Here is an 18,574-nt window from a genome sequence, read left to right as displayed (position 1 = left end):
TGGAGAGAAGAATTGTTCCAAGTCCACAATAAAAGTCCTTAATTGGGGAGTGGGGTCCTGCAAATTCTGAGAAACAAAAAAACAAAGGAAAAAGGAAAAGAAAATTCCAGTCACTAATCTTAATAATTTCTTAATAATGTCCAAAGAAAGCTACACAAATCTTGCTAATATAACCAGAACTATTTTAGATAAAGATATATATTTTTAATATACTAATCAAACCAACGTTGGAAATAACTAAAATGTATATATATATATATATATATATATATATATATATATATATATATATATATATATATATATATATATATAAATACAATCCTTGTATCTACAAAAAAAAAAACATAATCACAGCAATAAATAAATAAACAAATGAATTCTATAATAACCCAGTGTTAGGCTTTATAAGAAACAATAATAAAATACCCTCCTCACAAATTCAGGGTATAAAATGAGTTTTTATATATATATAACAAACTATATGTATATAACAATATATATATATATAAATCTTGTTATAGATTGTTGTGCATAAAATGAGAGAACAAACGTATAGGGATAAGAAATCATTTAAAAGCACAATTCCTCAGATCAGTAAGAACACAATTAGCATCAAATTAGATACACAAAACATTTACACATTATAAAAATATTAGTTAAGAAATAAAAACAAAATGAGAAAAATAAGAAAATCACTGGAAATGAAAAAAGTCCCTGTGATTTTCCATTGTAGGCTGTCTTGCAGCGTAAAGACTACATTTCCCATGATGCCCCTGGTGCGCGAGGCTGGTGTGATTAGCTGCAGCGTGTCCTGCTCTTCCCTCTCCTGTGTGAGTGAACAGCAGCAGCATGGCCTCTGAACTTGGTAACTATAGTTTATTTTTCTTTATTTAAAGCTTTATTTCACTGTTTAAACTGTTTTAGTTGGGTTTAGTGTACCGGAAGTGTGCGTTGAACAGCGCTGTGTGTGTAGGTAGTTAGTAAACAGTGCAGTTAATCACAGTTTATAGAGTTTATTGAGTTTATAAAGTGTCTTAATCTGGTTTTCTGTTGTTAAAGTTTGAAGATTGTGAGTTTTACACTGTAATATCTCTTATTTATACGCATGCTGTGTGTTGTGTTGTGTAGATTGTGTGTAATATGAGTTAAAGAGTTTGTGTTTATTCTCATTCATTGTTTGTTTCGTGTTAGTTTAGTTTAGTTTAGTGTTTTGTTACTACATTCATATATTCATTATATTATTTATTAACTCATTTATTTCCATTTCTTAACTATAGATCAGGAATGCACTGCATCATAGTTTTTGTCCAAAGTCTATTAGTACTATTACTGTGTAACGTTAGTTTTGCTTTGTTTTTGCTGCTTTTGCCTAGTTAAATAATCAATATAATCAGTATGATCAATTCCTTGATCATAAAATCAATGATGTCATCGTCAATATTGACCTAGTTTTATCTCTTCGCTTGCTTTTTTGTTATTTTTCTGTTTTTAATTACCTTTTACTTCATGTATTTTCAGTAGGTTCATCACTTAAATTCCTTTTTTAATAGGTAATTTGTCTTAGGAATAATAATTACAGTAATTATATTATAAATATCTATCAATTCCTTAATTATAAAATCAATAATTTCATTATATTAATATTATATTGACTTTACTAATGTTAATGATAATTCTCTGCTTCTTTTAAAATTACATTTCAGTTTTTGTATTTCCTATGTCATTAGCATTTTAGGGCCACTTTTAGGGCCAAAAAATAAAAGCAGTTTACTTTGAGATTAAAGTTGTAATGTTACGAGAATGAAGTCGTATTATTACGAAAGTACATTCATAATATTATGAGAATGAAGTCATCCTGCACCACTTAACGGTTTATTTCCTTTATTTATAACTGGAATTCACTGTAGTTATGTTCATTTTGGTTGCAAAAACTGAACTAAAAGGCAGTGGAAATCTCTGTGCAGCAGCACATGCTCTCCCAACACAACATAAGTTATTTATTTCCAAGAATGTATATCATTTCGAATTCTATCCAAACTCTTACTACTGTTACTGTGTATTATTGCTATATTTTTGGTGACTTAAGATTAAATAGGAATCAAAGTAATTGATATGATCAATTTCCTGATTATGACATTGATTTTATAATCAATATTGACTTTACTAATGTTACCTGTTTCCCTACCTTGTTGTTAAAGAGGTTTTTTTTTATATATATTTTGGTTCATGTATTTCCAGTAGGTGTGTCTCTTAAACATTACTTTGGCCCAAGTCTGTAATAGAAATAAGCTTGTGAATGCCATAAATGTATGTAAAAAAATTTTGCACTGTTGGGTACCATTGTGCATCGCTCCATTTTAATACGGATCACCCTTTACAATATAATGTATAATATATTAAATATGAAATTACAGCTGCTGTTTCTGTCTCCAGCCGTTCTCAGTGTGTCTGATAAGACTGGGCTGCTGGATTTCGCTAAGCGGCTGGTGGCGGTGGGGCTGAATCTGGTGGCTTCTGGAGGAACAGCCAAAACCCTGAGGGATGCCGGACTTACCGTCAGGTAACCACTTTTTTCATTGGGGGTGTTTAATTTTGCGAAACCTTATCCATATGTAGCATCAAATATTGATGTTGCACTTTTTTTTTACTGCTATTTACTACTGAAGTTACTGCTTCATTACTTAATTTCTCCACATGGTGGCGCTATAATGAAATAAGTAGGGTTAATAAACATGTGGGGAAGAATATTGGTTGGGAAACAATAAAGCAATAAATCTGTAAATCCTGCTATTTGATTATTTTTACCAGTGTTTTATCCTTTTTCAGTACAAATGCTGTGGAGTAGCATGAAGTAATTCAGTTGATTTTAAATGTGAAACTCATATTATACAGATGTATTAAACTCAGAGTGATCTATTTTAATCGTTTATTTCTCTTATTGTTGATGATTATAAAGCTTACAGCCAATGAAAACCCCCAAAAAATCAGGGTCTCAGAAAATGTTTCATGTTATGTAAGACCAATTGGCAGTGTGGGCAGTGTGCCAAGTCCTGCTGGACAATGAAATCCTCATCTCCATAAAAGTTGTCAGTAGCAGAGGAAAGCATGAAGTGCTGTAAGATTTTGTGGGAAAACAAAACTGCACTGACTTTAGACTTGATACTAAAACACAGTGGATCAACACCAGCAGATGACAGACATGACTCTCCAAACCATCACTGATCATCAGTACATTTCACATTTCATTTAAAGGAAATCAAGGGAGCAGAGTCTGGAGGAAGAGTGGAGAGACACACAGACCAAACTGCTCGAGGTCTAGTGTGAAGTTTTAATCCCACAATCAGTGATGGTTTTATGGAGAGACAAGACATGTCATCTGCAGGTGTTGATCCACTGTGTTTTATCAATCTCAGAATTAGAGTTTAGACAGAAGAAAACAACAAGAGTTCTAAGCATGTATGTTTTAGTTCTAAATATTTTAATGCAAGCAGAATGAGGTCAATTTGTTTCACTAATAATTGACAGATTGCTCGATTGCTTGTTGTTACAGAGATGTGTCTGAGCTCACCGGGTTCCCGGAGATGCTGGGGGGCCGAGTTAAGACCCTCCACCCTGCTGTTCATGGCGGCATCCTGGCCAGACACTCGCCGTCCGATCAGGCAGACATGGAGAAACTGGGCTTCAGTTTAGTGAGGTAAAGGAGAACAGAGGATATAATCAATCATTCAGAATCAGGGGTTTAGAGTGTTTACTAGCTCTTACCGAAAGAATTGGATCCCAACATATTCTGTGGAAATCACCTGCAAAAAAACTTAATTTCACCTATAAAAATGGCAAAATGGATGCACAGAATTGGAATATACTGTATACATTTAGGGATGTCCCTGATCTGATCATATCAGTTGTAATATAAATCTATTAATGTATCATTTTAACAGATTCACAAGGAATATGCATCACCTCATATTTTAAACTATACATAGTTTAAATGTATTTTTATATTTTTCAAAACACACTTTTCCAAAATGTATATTAGCAGTTTTTTACGTGTATTCCAGTAATTTTTAGGTTATGTGCAATTAATTTGTATTATACGTACATACATACATACACCTACATATTTATTTACTTATGAGCACTTGTACGTACATACATACCTGCATACATATATCTAGATTCAAATATACATAACAGATATGCACTAATGCACTTCTAAATAATACTATGCTACAAATACCCAATAAGCAGTATATTTTAGGATAACGTATCTTTTACGAAAGCAATAGCTTTGCAGTAGCTGCTCTGTTTTTATTATTTGGTATTTATTATTGCTGAAGCTGACAGATTATTCTGTGATGGTTATATTATGGAGGAGCTGCTAAATTAAAGCATGCATGTGTATTTTCTTAAAATGAATGTAGTTATGTTTTTGTTGATCAATTCAAGTTGATTAGTAAATTGTTTGGTACAAATTATTCTGTATTTTTTCATTTTTTTATTATTATTACCAGTAAAGTTGTTTTATTTAGCGTTTGTTAGACATTCGGACAGACAGGCTTTTCTCTAGATCATCTGTGTGTGAATCTGTAGGTTAGTGATGGACCTGATTAGAAACTCCTGCAGGTCTCGTGTGAAGGTCATGTGATGAACATGTGACCTAATCAAATCTGTTAACTAATTGGCTGAAGCTCAGCTGTGGTGTGTGTAGTGTAGAGTTAGAGAGATTGAGTTTAATTTGATAAACGGTTAATTTAAGAGCTGCGGATGTGGATGGCTGGAGGCTCTGTGCTCTGATTGGCTGTAGTAAAGGGTAATTTGAGGACATTTATATGACATTTATATTTGGGGTTATATGGTCAGTGTGTAGACTGTGGATTAAAGTGAAGGTCTGGTATTATTAGATATATTGTGTGTGTGTGTGTGTGTGTGTGTGTTTCAGGGTGGTGGTGTGTAACCTGTATCCGTTTGTGAAGACGGTGGCGTCTCCGAACGTAACCGTGGCAGATGCTGTGGAGCAAATCGACATTGGTGAGTGAGTTTAACATCATTCAGATTATGTGATGGATGGATACATACTTGTGCTGGGTGGTATACTGGTTCGTCTGGTGAAACAATATGTATTTTTCACATACCGCCATGCCACTAGAGGCGCTGTGGAGCGCTGTGTAGGATATCATAACAAGCTAATGCACCGCAATGACAGTAGCTCAGCTTTGTGAAGTCCAGCGCTTGTCTTGCTCCCTCCTGTTTAAAGAGAAATGAAAACTGAGCACTTTATCTGAGAAGCTCCTGCTGCTGTTTCTCACTGTACGAGTGTATTTATATCATTGTAAAATAGAAAAACAACAGCAAACAGCAAATATTCACTTAGAAAAGAGAGGAATGGAATTATGCAATAGGATACAAGGTGTAAAAAATCTTCAAGAGCAGAAAGTACAGTCCTTTAAGTATATTAATACTGTAGCTTGAAGGATAATTTTAATGCATACTGAAATCTTGTCTTCAGGTGGCGTCACTCTCCTCCGAGCGGCGGCCAAAAACCACGCCCGAGTGACCATCGTCTGCGATCCGTCTGATTACGACCTGATTGCCAAGGAGATGGAGTCATCCGGTAACCATGACACCAGCCTGGACACCCGCAAGACTCTGGCTCTTAAGGTAATTTTAGTTTTTTATATATATACTTTGGACAATAAAACTGAAACACCTGTCATTTTAGTGTGGGAGGTTTCTTGGCTAAATTGGAGCAGCCTGTCATTTGAGTGTGAAGGTTCAATTAGCAGGGTAAGAGCACAGTTTTACTCAAAATATTGCAATGCACACAACATTATGGGTGACATACCAGAGTTCAAAAGAGGACAAATTGTTGGTGCACGTCTTGCTGGCGCATCTGTGACCAAGACAGCAAGTCTTTGTGATGCATCAAGAGCCACGGAATCCAGGGTAATGTCAGCATACCACCAAGAAGGACCAACCACATCCAACAGGATTAACTGTGGACGCTGTAAGACGAAGCTGTCTGAAAGGGATGTTCGGGTGCTAACCCGGATTGTATCCAAAAATCATTAAAACCACGGCTGATCAAATCATGCAGAATTCAATGTGCACCTCAACTCTCCTGTTTCCACCAGAACTGTCCGTCACCACAATAAATTATTGTGCTCTAAAACCAGTTGCTTCAGTTTCATTGTCCAACCCCTGTAAATTGCACAATGCTTTCCCAGCCTACCAGCCACTAGCTCACAGCTCAGATCACTGTCACTCGCACTGCCTGAACGATTCACCCACTCATAATTATTTAATACATCAGTGATCCGTAGTTTTCCACTCGATTTCGATCCTTTGAAAATGACATGATGATCTTCAGGTTTTTCTCAACTCCTCTTCTGTTCCTTCCCTTCAGACCTGTTCAGACCTGCAGTTGAGTTCATATTGCGCAATAACCCCCAACCCTCACTAATAACACACTCTCCATACACACACACACACACACACACTCTGACTCCAATCTTAAACTACAGAGGCAGAAACCTCTGAGTTTCTGAGTAAACACACATCACTGCTTATCTCCACACTGATTAAATCACCACTGACCCCCATTATTTAATCAGTCTAAACAGAGCTGAACTGGAGCTGAACTGGGAATGTACTGGGAACTTGGCCTGGTGGCTGCAGTGCTGGTCATACTGGGTCATGGTCCAGATTCCTGCTCACTGTTTACTTATCGTGTCCTCGTTTAACCTTTGACACAGTTAAGCTGATTGTAGACTTCAACACTACAATATTAGAATGAAACTTAAGTTATAAGTTTATTGCTTAGAATGGTTGAAATACAATTGTAATGAGACTCTATAGAACACTGTTGGTTCCTCCATCCTGGATATAAGATGAGCTTGAGAGGGTTGGGTTATGAAGGTTCTACAGGTTCTATATGGATCCTGCAGCACATTTACCCACAGATGTTGCTACAGCTGGGCCTGTAGATCCTGTAGCTCTACACTTATAGGTTGTCCTAGCTGCTACATAATAAATTTTGGATTATTAATCAGTTTAGGGACCAGGTAAGACAAAGAAGTGCTGCAATCTGGTGGAGACATTGCTGGGAAACAAACGTTCTTTGTGGTGTGTGGGTGAGCATTACCCTGCTGAACTCTGCTGTAAGTTGGAAGTTCTGCATAAGATAAAGCAACATGTGTCTGCAGGATGTTCTGTACATGTCACTGAGCTCTTGGTGTTTAATTTTTGAATATATTTGTGTGTGATTTTGTTCTCTCAGGCGTTCACTCACACGGCTCAGTACGACGAGGCGATCGCTGATTATTTCCGGCGTGAGTACAGCGGCGGAGTCTCTCAGCTTCAGCTCCGCTACGGCATGAACCCTCACCAAGCTCCCGCCCAGATTTACACCTTACGCCCCGCCCTGCCGCTCACAGGTACGCAGAGGTTCAGCGCCAACACCTGTGCTAGTATTCACTAAAACATTTTTTATTAATTAATTTATTAATTAATTAATTTATTTATTTATTTTTGTGGAAAAGCAAAATAAAAATTACAAAGCTATTTTCTTCCCCCCAAGAACCAATTATATATTAAAACTGCTTGGATGTAAGTATAAGTATAATAAAAATGAATAGGCTGGAGGGAGAAGCAGTGCTTCGAAAAAAGCATTCTAATTATAGCTTATATGACTATAATAACCACTAACTGACACCACAAAAATCAAGAATTAATTTTAATTTTTCATAAGCATCTGGATATATCTGGGTATATTTTAAAAGCTTTGTTGGGGTGATATATGGGATGCTTAGCCTTTTAGTCTAGCATCTCGCATTGTAAACTAAAGAACTGTGCATGAGTAACTGAGTGAACGGTCTTGGAACTGTCCCTTCCCCAGTGGCCATGGTTTTGGCCAATCTAGAGGGTGCTTTTTTTTCCTCTTTTTGGCCACTCTAGAGGTCGCTTTGCCCCTTTTTCGGCCACTCTAGAGGGCGCTTTGTTACATTTTGGCCACTCTAGAGGGCGCTTTGTCCCTTTTTTGCCACTCTAGAGGGCGCTTTGTTACATTTTGGCCACTCTAGAGGGCGCTTTGTCCCTTTTGGCCACTCTAGAGGGCGCTTTGTCCCTTTTGGCCACTCTAGAGGGCACTTTGTATCTTTTTTTTACTACTGTAGAAGGCACTTTGTCCCCTTTTTGCCACATCTAGAGGACGTTTTGTCTCTTTGGCCACTCTAGAAGGAGCTTTGTCCCTTTTCGACCGCTCGTAGAGGGCTCTTTTCTTTTTCTTTTTTTTTTTTTGCCACTCTAGAGGGCACTTTGTCCCTTTTTGTCCACTCTAGAGGTACTAAGTGTATATAGCTTTATCTAGGGGCTGTAAAATAGAGACAAAGTGCCCTATTGTCTTCCTTTCTTGTGGAAACAAATGAAGTGCTTGCTTGTTTTCCTCTTTTTACAATAAATGTTATGCTCTAGATCAAGAAAAATTTAAATGTCTCTCTCTCTCTCTCTCTCTCTCTCTCTCTCTCTCTCAGTGCTGAACGGTTCTCCAGGGTTTATTAATCTGTGTGATGCTCTGAATGCCTGGCAGTTGGTGCGAGAGCTGAAGAGCGCTCTGGGTTTACCTGCAGCCACGTCCTTCAAACACGTCAGTCCTGCAGGTGAGCTTATATTGCGTAAATGACGTTCTCCACTAGGGGGCAGCATTTATCTTCCACAACAATAGAATAACCACTTACCAGAAACATGTAATGCAGATTGGATGCCACAGCTACATCATAACAACCACCTGGCAAGACCATCAACACCACCATATTAACCACCTGAAATACTATAGCAACTCTCAACCACTCAACACCATAAGTTTTTTACTTGTTTTTCCTATGGTTCTAATTTATACAGCAACTGCTGTAGCATCCCTCGATCAACCATCAAAATAGTATGACCTCCTAGTATATAGCAACCACGAAGCTACACCATAGCAACCAGGAAGAGCCTAGCAACCTTCTGAAATCTCATGGTGTTGTGTTGCAGGTGCTGCGGTTGGTGTAGCTCTAAGTGAGGAGGAAGCTAAGGTGTGTATGGTGCACGACATGCTGAAGGACCTCACACCACTCGCCACCGCCTACGCCCGGGCCAGAGGTAACACACACACACACACTCACACACACGCTTCTGTTGTTGTTGTTGTTGTATGTGTAATAACTGTTTTTTTTTTTTTGTAGTGCATTAGCATTAGCGTTAGTGTGTACTTTGTTCTGAGTGTGCAGTAGGGCTTTACGACATTGAATAAAAAAATAATACTTTTTTTTTCAACAATATATATGGCGATATTAAACAGTGCAGGGCCGATGACGTCACTAGCCCCGCCCCCACCCCCCTCAGCTGTCTTGCACGCGGACCGATCAAGAGCTGAGTCAGAGCTGACCTCTCAAAACCCGAGGAAAACAGTAAAACAACAGTATTCGGCCCTTTAATCAGGCATTTAAATGGCTTTTTAAAAGGTGAATAAGAGCGTTTGTTTTTCAGGGATTAAAAGCTTGAATTCAGCTGTAACTAGAAATATCTGCACTGCTAAACTGTGCTGGACTGAGGTGCACAGCTTTCCGCGCATGCTCACGTTTACAAGCACGTGCCCAACCATGTGGATGGCGCTCCCCCTCCCCCTCGCGCTTCTCAGGCAGCAGCAGCCTGTCACTCACACAGACACAGAGACAGCGCTGTGTATCTACTTCTTGTGTCAATCAAAACGTTGCAACTTGACATGTTTGATTTAATTGCCTTAAATGACATCGCACGTCCTGACATGTGACTATTGTAATTAAGCACATCGGGATTATGATGCTTAAACGAAATATTGTGCAGCCCTAGTGTGCACCGTTAAAAAGTTACTCTTATCTTCTGAGAACTCTCCTCCGAGATCTGGATGCCAGGATTAAAGCAAACACTCAGAACTGGATTAAGATTAAATGGCTGATAATACCCGATCCATTCATTCACTGTGTCTGATGTTTTCAGGTGCAGACAGGATGTCGTCTTTCGGAGATTTCATCGCTCTCTCTGACCCCTGTGACGTTCCGACCGCTAAGATAATCTCCAGAGAGGTGTGTACCAGGACCTACCAACCAAACTTCCTGTTTAAATTAATTTAAATGACTCTAAAATCTATTGGTTCTTGAATAACTCCTCCCCCAAATCTCCTGCAGGTGTCGGATGGTATAATCGCCCCGGCGTATGATGAGGAGGCTCTTCGGATTCTCTCAAAAAAGAAGAACGGCAATTACTGTGTCCTCCAGGTAATGCCTGCTCTCACTTGGTCTATGTGGTGTTTAGGTGGTTAATATGGTATTGGTATATGGATCATGACAACTGCTGAGCAAATACACAGAGACAGCATAGCAACAATCTACCAACACTACAGCATTTACCTGCAATGCCATGGCAACCACCTGAAATATCACAGCAACCACTAAGCGAAAAACAGTATGACAGCATTGGAACAGTATTGTAACCGCCTACCAACACCACAGGAACTACCTGAAATGCCATGGCAACCTCCTGAAATATTACTGAAACCAATAAGCAAGTACAGTGAGACATAGCAACCGCCTGCCAGCACCAAAGCAACTACCGGAATCACTATGCAAATACAGTCAGCCAGCATAGCAACAGCATGGCAACTGCCTACCAGCACCACAGCAACTACCTAAAATGCCATGGCAACCTTTTGAAATATCACAGCAACCACTAAGCAAATACATTGAGACAACATAGCATCAGCATAGCAACTGCCTACCAGCATCACAGCAACTACCTGCATTGCCATGGCAACCACCTGAGATGTCACAGGAACCACTAAGCCAATACAGTGTGACAGTGTAGAATCAGCACAGCAACCGCCTACCAGCACCACAGCAACCTCCTGAAATTTCACACCAACCACTAAGTGGTTGCCATGGCAACTACCTGAGACTACATAGCAACAGCCTAGCAACCCCCTGCACAGTCATTCCACAGTTCGTTATCTATTTCTCATATAAATATCTTTGCGCAGTCGGTGTTTCAAATAAAGTGGCCAGCTGTAAATGAAAAGCTGAGGTTTGTAGGTGTTTCTAATAAAGTGTCCGTGTTGTGTATCAGATGGATCCGGAGTATGAGCCGGATGAGCAGGAGGTTCGGGTTCTTTTCGGACTTCATCTCAAACAAAAGAGGAACAACGCTGTCATCGATAAAGAGCTTTTCAGCAACATCGTCTCTAAAGGAACGGTGAGACACAACATTACACACTTCCTGTTTATTTATTTGTGATTGATTAAATGATTGATTGTGGTTTAAACTGTTTGATGTTTTTAATATTGATTAGCTGTCTGAGAAAGCTCTGCAGGATCTGATCGTGGCCACCATCGCTGTGAAGTTCACCCAGTCCAACTCCGTGTGCTACGCTAAAGACGGACAGGTGAGCACACACGCTAACATTCACATAAAACCAGTATGCATTTGGGACAAAAATGTAATTTATTTTTAGTTTCTAAACCAAATTAATAACAGCATTCATATATTATATACTAATAATTAGGGTTGCAACGGTATGAGATTTTCACGGTATGATAACCGTCTCAGAAAATACCGCGGTATCACGGTTATCACGGTATCACAGTTTGTTACATATATTATTAAACTGACCCTTAAAGAAATTACAACAAAGGTTTTTTGTTCAATTAACTATTTATTGTAGAAACCTGGAACAATTATAATTTTAATGTCTCCTTAAAAAAAATAAGCTGTATACCATCAGGTGAAGGAAACCATTTTTTTCCACTTAAGGGCATTAAGAGTGTATATAAAAAATATATATATAAATATATATAATATATATACACACATACACACACGTTACACACATTACATGTCCTCTAAGAAGTAAAGATCCTGTATTTAAAATATTCAGTACAATTATTTAAGTTTAAATTATTTAATATCTGATAAACTGAGCCTGGGTCAGTGTCTGATCAACAACTGTTGTAAACGTCCGTTTTACTGCCAAGTTGGTATATAACCAGATACTGCAGAAAGAGGGGATTTATTTCTGACATGATCCTCACAATAGAGATTTCTATTTTAAGGCTTTCACACGAGTCTGGTTTTAACATATGAAAAACAGGCACGTCAGAATTTGAAAATGAACGCATGTAAATGAATGGCGTCTTTCACATCCAGTCCGGCCAGGACCTTTACACGGACACGTGAATCCATCGTAGCACGCACTTCACGCCTGTACCTGCGTGCCCAAATTTCGGATAACTCAGCGCTTTTGCGGGCGCTTACCGTATGGGTTGTGCACGACTACAAAGAGGTTTTATTTAGGTTCAGATTAAAATTATAAGCTAAACACATACTTTGCGCTGCACAGCGGGGTGGTGTTCTCGGAGATGGGAGAACAGGTTTGACGTATGTCCACCTTTAGCTGTGACTTTACGGCCACATTGATTACAAATCGGATAACCATCCTGCGTTCGGCGGGTATCCGAAATAGTCCCACACTGCTGATTTTAGTTTAGCCTTTTTGTAGGCGGACGGAGATTTGTTTAGTCTGATGCACTTTCTGCTGTTCTCACCGCTGTGTGCTGAGCAGCTGAAGCGGAGCAGAGTTGCGCATGCGCGGGTGACTTTCTCCGCTGGCTTGCGTTTTACCGGTAATAAGCAAACACACACGGTATGATAACCGTGCATTTTAATACCATGGTATACCGTGAAACCGGTTACCGCTGCAACCCTACTAATAATATACTCATACTCATATACTATAATCACAATCATATACTATGCCATTACTAGCATAAACACACTTTCCGTTATTTTGGTTTAGAAACTCAAACAGTAGACAGCAGGATTAGCAAGCAGACTTCGTCTGAGGGAGGATCTATACATTGTCTTAGAGTAACAAGTCAGCAGTTGAGGGAGATGTAAAAACCATCACAGTTAACCAGGAACTAGCTTGTTTATTTGTGTTTTGCCATTTAGCACAAGCTAACACTAACGTGTGGTAAGTAAACACTCAGCATAAACTAATTAACTTAAACAAATTATTTTTTTTCTTAACGTTCAGCTATGTAAAAAATTGAGTGCTTCAGCTTCTGAATCAGTTTCTCTGATTTTGCTATTTATAGGTTTATGTTTGAGTAAAATGAACATTGTGGTTTTATTCTATAAACTACAGGCCACTTTTAGAGCATTTATTTGTAGAAAATGAGAAATGGCTGAAATAAAAAAAGATGCTAAGAATAATGTAAAGAAAACAAGTTCATATTCATCAAGTTTTAAGAGTTCAGAAATCAATATTTGGTGGTCAGTTTTTTCATGCATCTTGGCATCCTGTTCTCCTCCACCAGTCTTACACACTTTTGGATAAATTTATGCTTCTTTACTCCTGGTGCAAAAATTCAAGTAGTTCAGTTTGGTTTGATGGCTTGTGATCATCCATCTTCCTCTTAGTTATATTCCAGAGGTTTTCAATTTGGTAAAATTAAAGAAACTCATCATATTTCAGTGCTCTATATATTTTTTCAAGAGCTCTAATGTTAGTATGTTTTTTTTGTGTGTGTGATCAGGTGATCGGTATTGGAGCTGGGCAGCAGTCTCGGATCCACTGCACTCGTCTGGCTGGAGATAAGGCTGATAACTGGTGGTTGAGGCATCATCCCACAGTTCTGGGTATGAAGTTTCGCTCCGGCGTCAAACGAGCAGAGATGGCCAACGCCATCGACCAGTATGTCAGCGGCACCGTCGGAGAGGTACAGAGTAGATAACACACTTCATACCACCGTCTCCTCCTCTAATTATGACCTTTTTACAACAGTTCTCCTGTAACTTCTGTATTATAAATAAATTACTGTAGGTCGTATTTTATTCACAGCTGTTATTACCAAGAACTTACCTTAAATGTGGCGTCAGTTCTATTCAGAGTAAAAGAAAATCAATCTAAACATTTTTAAAATATATTTACTGCCTTTTTTAAGGTGTTTCCTGACACTGACGTTGTGTAAAATCGTTTGTGAATGACAGCCAAATGTATATTTACAGTGCATACACTGCTGCTGTTATTAAATGATGAGAATAATACAATTTAATGTAAATCTCAGGTTAGTTCATGTAAACACTATTTTTAATAAGTTAATGCATGTGTTCCTCAAATATATTTAATACAAATTAATTGCATTAATTGCAGAATAATTGCATTATTGTCAGCACATGGCATCACAACAACTTTTGCTTTTGTACAAAGACAGTTTAATTTATGAAATGTTGTTTTGCATTTTATCTGATTTAGTAATCGATTAATCAGAAAAAATTATCGATGGATTAATCATTAGTTGCAGCCCTAATTTGGTGTAATTTCTCTTAAAGCCTTGATTTAGTCAAAAACCCAATTTCCTCCCTTTTTTCTCCAAATATATTTAACCAGCAAAGAAGCAAATCTTATGTAGCATATAAATTAATAGAATATAGATACAGTTAGCATTGTAAAGTTAGTGTAGATGAGTGTTTCGGGAGTCAGTATTTGAGTTATAAGAGGGTAATAATTAATGATGTAATTGAGAGTATTATCAGTAGTTTATATATGTTGTGTCTGTGTGTGTTTATATGTCAGGGTGAGGACCTGGCGGTGTGGAAGGCTCTGTATGAGGAGGTTCCTGAGTTTCTCTCTGAGACGGAGAGGAGAAACTGGCTGAGTTCTCTACAGGCTGTGGCTCTGAGCTCCGACGCTTTCTTCCCCTTCAGAGACAACGTGGACCGCGCCAAACGGGTAACACCACCTTACCACCACCCACTGATCACTACTGTCTGTCTCTACCTGTCTCTCTCTTTCTGGCTATTTCTTACCCTCGTCTATCTCTTTCTGTCTTTCTTTCTGTCTCTCTTTGCCTTTTTTTTTCTTTCTCTTTTGTCTTTCTATCTGTCTTTCTTTTTCTGTCTGTCTTTATTCTTTCTATCTTTTTCTCTGTCTATCTCTTTCTTTGTCTGGCTTTCTTTGTCTGTCTCTCTCTGTCTTTGTCTTTTCCTGTCTGTATCAGTCTGTCCGTCTTTCTTTTTTCTTTCTGTCTTTGTCTGGCTTTCTGTCTCTCTTGTCTTTCTCTCTGTGTCTAGTTCTTTGTCTGTCTCTCTGTCTTCCTCTCCGTCTCTCTTTGTCTTTCCCTGTCTGTATCGTTTTTTCTGTCTATTTCCTTCTTTCTGTCGCTCTCTATCTGTCTCTGTCTTTCTATCTCTCTTGTCTTCCTCTGTGTCTATCTCTCTCTGTCTCTGTATCTTTCTGTCTCTGTCTTTTCCTGTCTGTATCAGTCTGTCTGTCTGTCTCTCTCTCTGTCTTTCTTTCTCTGTCTCTCTGTTTGGCTCTTTTTTTCTATCTCATTCTTTCTCTGTCTCTCCCTTGTCTCTCTTTTTGTCTCGTCTTTCTCACTTGTTTGTCTCTTGTCTGTCTTTCCCTCGTCTCTCTCTTCTCTCTCTCTCTCTCTCTCTCTCTCAGCTCAGTTCAGTGGTGTTTTATTGGTATGAATGTAATTATATACACTATTGCCAAAGCATTTAATAATAAGTAAACAGATAATAGAAAATAATAACAGTAATAAAATAAATAAATAAAAATAAACATACAGATTGGAGAAAAATAGTACTATTGAAAAGATTGAGTGATCAATAAAGGAAGTAAGTAAAAGTAGTCTGTCTCTCTCTGGGTCTTTATTCGAGAGAATGAGCGTAACAGATTCCCCTCAGATTTATTTCTGTGTATAAGGAAGGGTTAATAAATAAAATCCAATTGTGGTGATCTTACATTGATTATTTTATCTTACATTTTAAATTTCATTCAAAGTTTCAGTGCTAAGAAGTAAAATGTGATTTAGTTGCAATTATTATTATTATTGCTATTAATTAATACATATTTTTTGTTATTGATTGACAGCCCAATTTAATGTGTTTACCTGGTGTTTTCCGTGTTTTTTCTCAGAGTGGTGTTGAGTACATCGCTGCCCCCGCCGGCTCCACTGCTGATGAGGTGGTGATTAACGCCTGTAACGAGCTGGGCATCACCCTGGCGCACACCAACAAGCGCCTGTTCCACCATTAAAAACTGGATTATGGTTGCATGTTTACCTACTGCCTATTCTCCACCTCTTAGTTAGCATCATCCTACCCTCATCCATTAACTCTCTGAACTAATTTGTGCCCTTTCCATCAGTAAACTTTAAGAGTGGATGCTAACCTGCTCCTTGGAGAAAATTCATCTCAGTAATTTACTTTATTAAGTAAATAAGACCTTCAAGACCAGCATTGGGATCTCTTATGTTTGGTACATGACCTGCATTAGGCGCACATTTTTCTTACATTAGAGGCTAATCGACCTACAGCTCAACGCTAACGTTTCCCTCACTGTAATCCAGACTATCTGTGAGCATTAACACCATGTCATCTATTAGCACAGAAAGGCTAATTGTTACCAGTTCCTAGTTCCTGCTATTTCCTAATGAGCTTTTCTTGCACTAACGTTGTCTATTATTTCACATAGTTTCGTCTTTTTCTTCCAGATCATTCCGTTTCTCTACTGCACTTTCTTCTAACTTGATGTTTCTGACCATGTTCTTCAGTAGTTCAGTAGTTGATGCTGTAAAAGTTCAGTAGTGAACAGTAGAGGTGATGTTTTTACTCAACGATACGATACATTCCACTGATTCAGATTGCACTCTGCTGCCTCTAGTGGCTGGGAGCTCTCCTCACTGTAGCTGAAGATACAGAATAAACAGTTTCTCAAAGATTTGTGTTTCATGACTGGTTTGTTTCTTTCCAAACTCTTTATTTTTCATTATTCTCACAAAAGTAAGCAGTTATGCTTTTTGTAATAATGTGTGCAGAGTGTGGTTTAGCATTGTCTTTTCAAAAAAATAAAATGATGGACATTCCTGGAAAAGATGTGGTGATGAAAGCAGCTTATGTTTCTCAAAGATTTCAATAATGTACATTTCTGTATTAATGCTGCATCACAGAAATGTACTGACGCCCCTTACCATGACAAAACCTGACTTTTAGATGTTTTCACTGTGTGCTGGTTGCTTTTATACCAGATTCTTACTAGTTATAACCCTCTATAGCCCACGCCTGGCACCTGGTACCATTTCCAGTGATTTTATTACATGTACTTGGCTTTTTAATTGGTTATGTATTTGGCATATTCCACTGAATAGGTGCCATTTCTGTCCCCAGGAAATTACATGTATAATGTGCTCACAAAATAACTAAAATAAATATTGTTATTAAGCATAGTGTCTTGTACATCGACCTAATTGCAAAAGTAATTAAAAACATTAATTATTGTTGAGTCCAAATCCCACCTATGTTTTAAAAATACTTTTTTTACTTTTTTTTTTTTTTTTTAATGTTTAAGTTAAAATACACATTTTAGTTGTGTCCCTGTGTTGTGGTTTTACTCAGTTCTGGAACATTCTAAAACAGGAAGTCACATCTACAACAGGAAGTGACATCATCAGCTGGTTCATCTGAAGATCATTTGAAGAACAAAATTTCCCCAACTTCCCTCATTAGTTTTTCTGTACATTTGATCTTATTGTAACGATGACTGAGGAGCTCAATCTCAAGACTCAGTCCTGTTACCTAAATGAATTTTCACATCTTATTGGTTTATTTTTAAAATACAAATTTAGAGAAATGTAACTAGAATGTGTTCAGTGTCTTCATGCTATTAGCATAGCCACCATTTATCTATTTTTCATGTTTTTGTTAATTCTATGAAAATATACTCATTCCTGTTACTCAAAACATAGAGTAACAGGAGTGAGTTCCAGTAAAAGGAATTCTTTTTTTTGTCATAAATATCAATTATTTGAATATGCAGGCAAACATTTCTATAAAACCTTTCTGAGAGAAAATCAAAGGAATTGGTGGACTTGCTTTTTTAAACATGCTTTTTAATTGTCACATGAGTTTTTGAACCATTTTCAGATTAGAAAGCTTGTAAAAAAAAAATAAAGCTGCCTGAGTTTGACCAGTACATGTTTTGAATATTTAAATATATGTGTTATTAGATTCAGAGTTTAAAAAATATATTAAAAAGTTTATTTGGAAGAGTTACAATAAGCAAATGGCACCTATTCAGTGGAATAGCCCATATATAGTCAATAAAATGATTGTCAAGAAGTGCAATGAGGAAGAGAAAAATGTAGATTAAACTAGTTTTACAAAGAAAAGAAAATACCCATTGTAATGTTAAGTGTGAAAGAAATTCATAAATAAAAGTAAACATCCGTTTGCTCAGCTAAAAATTACTATTCTAGTCCTGTACAGCTTGTATTCTTTCAGCTGTAAAACAGCCAGTTTGTGAAGAAAAATAATCGTAGTAAACTTAGTAACTAAGTAGAGCATAAAAATGAACTTAAACCTGCCGTTTGCGGATCTTTCTCTCTTCTGCTATTCTGTATATGTGTGTTTTTATGCATTTGCACATCAGTGTCAGCAATGAATGAAACTTAAAGTAGCTAAATGCAAAGAAAGAAGCACAAACACACTTCAGCAG

The 18,574-nt window shown here is 37.7% G+C and overlaps 1 protein-coding gene across 1 annotated transcript; it reads left to right on the top strand.

Annotated features, from left to right (window-relative positions):
* The first annotated feature begins 766 nt into the window (after positions 1 to 766).
* Positions 767 to 16,801, top strand: LOC125785808 (bifunctional purine biosynthesis protein ATIC-like). Its single transcript, XM_049469977.1, has 15 exons — positions 767 to 868; positions 2,437 to 2,563; positions 3,554 to 3,697; positions 4,943 to 5,031; positions 5,510 to 5,661; positions 7,280 to 7,436; positions 8,532 to 8,657; positions 9,031 to 9,138; positions 10,015 to 10,100; positions 10,203 to 10,292; positions 11,137 to 11,262; positions 11,360 to 11,452; positions 13,605 to 13,787; positions 14,645 to 14,800; positions 15,998 to 16,801. The coding sequence occupies exons 1-15, from the start codon at positions 853 to 855 to the stop codon at positions 16,115 to 16,117; spliced, it is 1,773 nt and encodes a 590-aa protein (XP_049325934.1). The 5' UTR covers positions 767 to 852; the 3' UTR covers positions 16,118 to 16,801.
* Positions 16,802 to 18,574: the final 1,773 nt, after the last annotated feature.

Source organism: Astyanax mexicanus, chromosome 21 (assembly GCF_023375975.1).
Source record: "Astyanax mexicanus isolate ESR-SI-001 chromosome 21, AstMex3_surface, whole genome shotgun sequence".
Classification (NCBI taxonomy): Eukaryota; Metazoa; Chordata; class Actinopteri; order Characiformes; family Acestrorhamphidae; genus Astyanax; species Astyanax mexicanus.
Note: the sequence above shows the minus strand (reverse complement) of the source record. Positions and strands in the feature narration are given on the sequence as shown.

Bases quoted from the DNA above. Each gene is read 5' to 3' on its own strand.
- LOC125785808 (XM_049469977.1), top strand. The intron at 2,564-3,553 runs GTAACCACTTTT...TTGTTGTTACAG, and splicing joins GATGCCGGACTTACCGTCAG to AGATGTGTCTGAGCTCACCG. The intron at 10,101-10,202 runs GTGTGTACCAGG...AATCTCCTGCAG, and splicing joins CTAAGATAATCTCCAGAGAG to GTGTCGGATGGTATAATCGC.